The sequence below is a fragment of the Schistosoma mansoni genome (genome assembly GCF_000237925.1).
Source record: "Schistosoma mansoni, WGS project CABG00000000 data, supercontig 0239, strain Puerto Rico, whole genome shotgun sequence".
Classification (NCBI taxonomy): domain Eukaryota; kingdom Metazoa; phylum Platyhelminthes; class Trematoda; order Strigeidida; family Schistosomatidae; genus Schistosoma; species Schistosoma mansoni.
The window spans coordinates 207639-214249 of record NW_017386103.1 but is presented as its reverse complement, the minus strand read 5'-3'; the positions used below and the strand labels follow the sequence as shown (position 1 = coordinate 214249).

At 30.8% G+C, this 6611-nt stretch overlaps 1 protein-coding gene across 1 annotated transcript in view; it reads right to left on the bottom strand.

Moving 5' to 3' along the window:
• The window catches only part of Smp_051510 (pericentrin fragment, putative), a gene marked incomplete at both ends in the record, with an annotated part of 43443 nt that overhangs the window by 22962 nt on the left and 13870 nt on the right, over window positions 1–6611 (bottom strand). Inside the window, 3 exons of the mRNA XM_018792625.1 lie at window positions 800–1174; window positions 2449–2553; window positions 5558–6047. Of these exons, the coding sequence (XP_018644240.1) occupies window positions 800–1174; window positions 2449–2553; window positions 5558–6047 (970 nt within the window). The remainder of the gene's footprint in view (window positions 1–799; window positions 1175–2448; window positions 2554–5557; window positions 6048–6611) is intronic.

Here is a 6611-nt window from a genome sequence, read left to right as displayed (position 1 = left end):
AATTCAAGACATTAAAAAGTTGTCACATATTATATGATGACTGGTAAATTCATATGTTTATACATTACGGTAGAAGAAAGTATTTGTAAAATCTCATCAAATGAATTTGAAGCAAATTCAACTTTTAGTCTGAAAATCTGATCCAAACTTTTTATAGGAGATATAATCAAACATTACATTCTTCCTACTTAATATCTCACATCAACTCGGACCCCAAATACTGTGAAACTATTCGATCAAATTTAGACGAAAGTTCTTATATATGTTTATGCTTTAGAATACATGTAGATGTGTTATTAAGTTTTGAAAACCTATGTATTAAAATAGATTGTATAATAACTTATGTTTCTAAGAAAGTGTAAACATAGACACCACAAAGTATAGGACAGTTATTTTGTTCTGTCTCCTTAAAAGACTCCTTAAAAGTCTGCATCTAAAACCATAAGTTAGTATATATACAAATAAACATCTATTGGATTATAAGACAGTACATAAAAATAAAACATGGAGGTCCTGACTATTGAGGTCAATGAGGTATTCGATAGTTTGAAAACTAATATTGATAAACCATCTCCAGAACAAAATGGAGTTGATCACAGTAGTATTTCCGAATAACAAAAACATAAGTATTAACCTTTGAATATTGACACTTCCAATAAAAATATAACTAAACGTTAGTTTAAAAAAATTCGGTAACCATCATTTGTAACCTTATCTAATATACATTTTTCTAGAACTTAATATTAAATGAAGCGATTTAAATTGTAGAAAAAACTAACTATCTCAACTGTTAACATACTTCTAATGATTGTTTCGTTTGTTCCATTTCTTTATGACATGTATTTATTCGATCAAGTTGTTTTCTTAAATTGGAAATTTCCAGTTTACATTTTTCAATTTGATCTTGATAAAACTTTTGATTATTATTATTATTATTGATTTTACTATCGTTACGTGTATCTGATTCATCTACAACAGTAACAATTGATTCTTCTTCCTCTTCTTTAACAACAATATGACTAAGTACAGCAGCAGCTGAAGTTGTATTCCAGGTACGAGAACGAGTTATTGTTTTTGTAGTTCGAGTAGGTTGATTAGAATAACGTGTATTATCCGAATGATTTGTATTATCTTTAGGGCTTGACTGTACTAGATTTAATTGTTCATGCGAGTTCTGAAAATTAAAAAAAAAGTTGCACTTTTAACCTGTTATCAATTATGTGTTATAATATAAGCACCGAATATTTAGTACGACAATGGTTAACTCCGGTTCGATTGAATTCCATGTATTTTGAAAATATAGGAAGAAAACAGTACGGTTAATGTGACAAGAAACAGTAAAATGCTGAAGGTTGATAGCAATAAAACCACGGAACATTCAGTACGAAACTAATGATAGAAGAGTGTCATCATACTGATTATGGGATATTACAAATTGACTGAATAATTGAACAAATATGATGCATGAATATTAGTTTTATATGGAAGCTTTGTTAACCATCAATAAAAAACCATGATTCATTTGTAATCTATGAATTCGCTTTTATAATACAATTGACAGAGATATGGTTTACTCTTGACCAGAGCTTACAGTAAAACCATATGGAGGTAACAAAGTTACGTAAATAACGGTTATATCAATTGTCATTATAATCAACTTGATGATAAGTGATGGTTAACGGTAATTAGATAAAAAATTTGAAATCCGATATCTTACATACAGACTTCATCAAATAATCTATATCAAGTGCTTATCGAATTGGTTGTCTAACAAACACAATTCAAGTAAGTGTTAAGCACTAACACAGTGACATATGTAAGCAGTAAGATATTTACATTAAATTTGACTTTTCCAAACAAAAAACAAGTGAAACTTAATGCCCGTCGCTTCTACTCTGAAGAAGTGGCTTGTTGGGACATCACAGAAAAATATTTATAATTAACTTTCTAACCAAAACTCAATTTATTTGAAACTATCATGTCTCAATATTGTATTTGCTAAGACGTTTCTAGTATATTTGGATTATGGATGGCAGTAGAATTCATGACACAGGTAAATCCAGCCAATGAATCGCAAATAAATCCTCAGTAGTCAAGGTTATCAGCTTTCAACCAATGAATCACAAATTTAGACCGAAACCTGAACAACCGAATAGTATCATCAGTCATTATATGAAATGTGGATCGAAGATAAGTGAATTAGTCAATGTAAAATTCTGATTATCTACCACAAACATAGTTCATAAAACGACAGAATTTTCTGAGTTATTATTGAGTAAGGAGTGAGTGCTCTACATTGTCGTAACTGGAAACGAAATTGTTAAGTTTGCTTACAAACATTCTGAATTAACAATAAAGTTATCTAGTTTCGCTTCCAAGAACTATGAAGTGTAAATAAGTTGAATAAGGAAAATTCACACATTTATTTTGTAACATACTGAAACATACCATTGTTTCGAGGTTTTTAACCTCATCATCAATAGCGACCTGAACCTCCATATCAACAGAATCAATGGTTGCTTCTACAAACTTATCAAACGTGATCACTTCAACCTAGAACCAAACGAAAAAGATAACAGAGTATAAGACATAAATAAATTGTAGTAGTAGTAGTAATAGTAGTGTTAAACTAAGTTAAACCGCTGCTACAAATAAAGATGATGTAACTTACTAGCCGATAACCAGATCATGGTAGTGAAACTGTGTTAATATAATCGACATAGAAAATGAGATTAGGTTCAAACTTACGAACAATTGTGGTTGAAAGTTGAATTTTACAACTGATCAACAAAAATATTGGACTACTGATATAAGATCATATTCACCATATTTTAAAGCATGTAATAAGATCAAAATACAAATCAACTTTATATGGTAGGTAAATGAAATTCGGAAACCTAAAATATAAATTAACTACATGTTGCTAACACAAACTTGAAACCCTGATTTCGTTCTTACAGAATATAATTTTTATTCCCAACTGAATGTGAATTACACTATTTCAACGTCCTTTTAGATGTCATTAAATAGATCAATCGTTAAAAGAGTTGACTTCTGAGGGATTTTTTTTTCTATACAGGTCCTGACAGAACATCAAAATAACTTGTAATGTGATTGACTGATTGATTGAATATTGTTATAAACAATATTTTCACTGCCATATACTCGTATTAGAATTGATTATCATGAATGATGTAATTTTATAACTTTGTAACTGTTCACCTTATTGACTAAGATACCATAGAGAATAAATTAATCTAATTTATGTTTCAGTGATTCATAGCATTCTTTGTGATGATTTCGAATCGACTTTTTTTTCAGATACATTTTTGTAATTGTGTTTTAAATTGAATAAATTATTCAATATATACACTTATTTAAAAGAAAAAAATTAAACCAGCTCTCCCATCTCTCCAATCTAAGTAACAAATATCACATAATTCTTTTTTTTTTAAAAAAAAAAAAGAACCAATATAAATCCGAAGACAAAATGTTAATTTATGAATAGAGTTACTTTTTAATTAGTCGATTTATCTGTTATGTCCCGATAAGAATGATGAATGGTAACTTTGGGATCCATTTATGAACCAATACTATGCATATATTTTTATCGTATAATTGCTAAATAACTAAACTATTCATATTCATGTCCCCCTTATCATGAGCTTTATTTTGAACTATGAACTATTATTATACAATTTACCATTCTTGAGTTATCCCTAGTCTATTAATTACTACCTCCTATATTCACAACCACATTTTGCTAAATCTTGTACAAACGTTATTTTCTATTTTATTGGTACAATGTGGTCTGTCTGGTTGGTATATAATAAGCACTGTAAACTGCTCGTACGGTTTTCGTGTGTCACGGTTCCAATCGATAATTTGCTGCTCTCTGATTGGCAGTCCCATCACGTCATACATTAACTGGGCATCCACTCAGCCACAAGTTTTAACATTATCATTAATCATTTAACTGAGAAATTCCTATAATCATTAGTATCAGTTTTCAATTTCAGTAGGATGTAATTAATCGTCAATGAAGTTAATTATATTTAAAGTGTAGGTAAATGTACTACTTCTATAACAAATAAAGATAATTATTAAATGTTATGCTATGAATTAATCAAATTAAAATATAAAAACACCGCACCTAACATTCGTGTTGTTCCGTTGTACAATTTAAACTTGGATTAATGTTAATTTGGTTATTTATTCTCTGAAGAAGTGGCTTACACTGAGTCACGAAACGTCAGAAAATCTAATTTTTCTACTCATTGGGATATTATAAACATATTAATTTATTTTTAAAAAATATCTAATAGTCAACTCTAAATTAAAGTATGAAGTATAGAATGGGAAAATATGACTATGAAACAATTGTATCAGTTTGATTACTTGATGATAAAATCATACTGTGAAATAATGATAGATGATTAAAAATGGGTCATAATAAACACTGTTATATTTTAACATAAGCTTCAAAAAGCAAAATGTTAGGTGAATTATCAGTATAGGGTTGTGGAGATTATTGAGTTTTAATTGAGATCATGAACTGATCAATGTTAGAACACCATTGAAAACCTGGAAACATTGGATGGTCGTTTCATTCTAGTATGAGACTCATCAGTAGTGCGTATCCACGATCGCATACGTTAAACTCGAACTCAGGGCCTTCGATATCGTGCGCAAACGCTTAACCTTTAGACCACTGAACCGACATCAAATGATATTAATGTCTGACTTTAAACGACCGATGATACTGTGTGACAACCTCCCGTTGTCTTCTATAGTCAACTGCCTCATACCAGACACAATTAGCTCCACTGTCACAGCTTCTCACCAGAACTCCGAGAATTACTATTCGAAGCTAGTCACTAGCGAGCATATAATAATTATCAGTATTCACTGTTCATTGTTTCTAAACATTTTAGGTGATTTGAACATCAACTCTGAGATGCAGGTACATCCAGCTGACGAGTCCCAAATACGACAAAACGCGCGTCCTGGATTCCACTGCTAGCCCACTATCCATCTCTGCTTACCATGATTTGGATTAGTTCAAAAGTGAATTTCACAACTAGGTTTATATATTTACTAACATGAATTTGTTCTTTTTTTCGAGATCTTGATCAAAAATCTGATACATATATATTACTCACGATTCAAAAGAATAATCCTTGTATTTTGAAAAAACAATGTTGAATTATCAAGATCAAAACCTACTCAACCAATGATATTCACTTTAAATTGCATAATATTTTGATCCATTTAAACAAATATTATAAACGATTTATTTGCAGCAAACTTTATATATAAGTACTTTAATACATTAACACCGTTGGATGCCAGCTCAGTGGTCTAGAGGCTAAGCGTTCGCGCACGAGATCGAAGGCCCTGAGTTCGAGTTCCGCGTACGGGATCGTGGATGCGCACTGCTGAGGAGTCCCATGCTCGGACGGAACGGCCATCCAGTGCTTCCAGGTTTTCAATGGTTGTCGAACATTGATGTCAATTAAAAATACAAATGAATTAATGAAGTTAAACGACTACTAACCTGTGTACAAGCATCACATAAATTTACTTGATGCTGTTGTATATAAGCATTAGAATCATCAATTACTTTTACTTGTTTGGTATCAATCTCATCTGGATAATTTTGAATATCGTAATTTCCAGATGTATTTGTCACGGAATCAACGAAATTACTGTGCTCACTTATTGTTGGAATAGTATAAGGTTGCCAATCATTTTGTTGGTCAACATATTTATATTGATTCTGTGATCTTTTATTGTTTATATTTCCGCTTATCATATCTTCATCAGAATCATTAGGTTTATTCCATGAAACAATATCCCATGATTTAGATTGTACAAGTGTTTGAATATTTGATTTGATAGTATCATTTTGACATAAATGTTCCATTTTCAAATCAGATATCCAATGAGGTACGAAATTATTTTGTCCTGTTTCTTTTATATTCAACGGTGTAGTACAAGAATCTGTATCACTAGTATCCAATAACTTGTATGACATCATCTGTGATCTGTACAAAACGGATGAAGTAAAATTATTCAGTAAAACGATAAGCATATTTGATAGGTACCGATCATAGGATGGAAAAAAAATAATGGTAATGTTACACGTACACGTTAGAGAATAGTTCACCAAAACCAGTCAATGATCTGAAAAGTGAATTACTTTATGAATCTAAGTTGACCGAAATCAAAAAATTCCAATTTTTTATAACTTAGGTGCAATGAGAAAAAGTAATGTACAATTAGTGAATTCCAGTTAAAAGAAAATATACGGTAAATAAAACTTTATGGTACTTAGGTTAATCTTATTTAGCAAATATATGTCTATTGACTCAGTTGTTTAGGCGTTTTATGACAACCTTAAGCAACAATGAAGACATGTATGGGATGCAGTTTTATCCCTTCAAATGCAAAATGTTACATCAGGATTGGCTTGCGTCAGCGTCTGGATTGGCGATAAGGAGCGAAGTAGAAAAACACATAGACCACTTCTCCTACAATGGGAGTCTCATCAGTTCTGAAGAATTGGTGTCTAAAAAAAATTCATTACAGGTTCAGAAAGCTCATTAGGT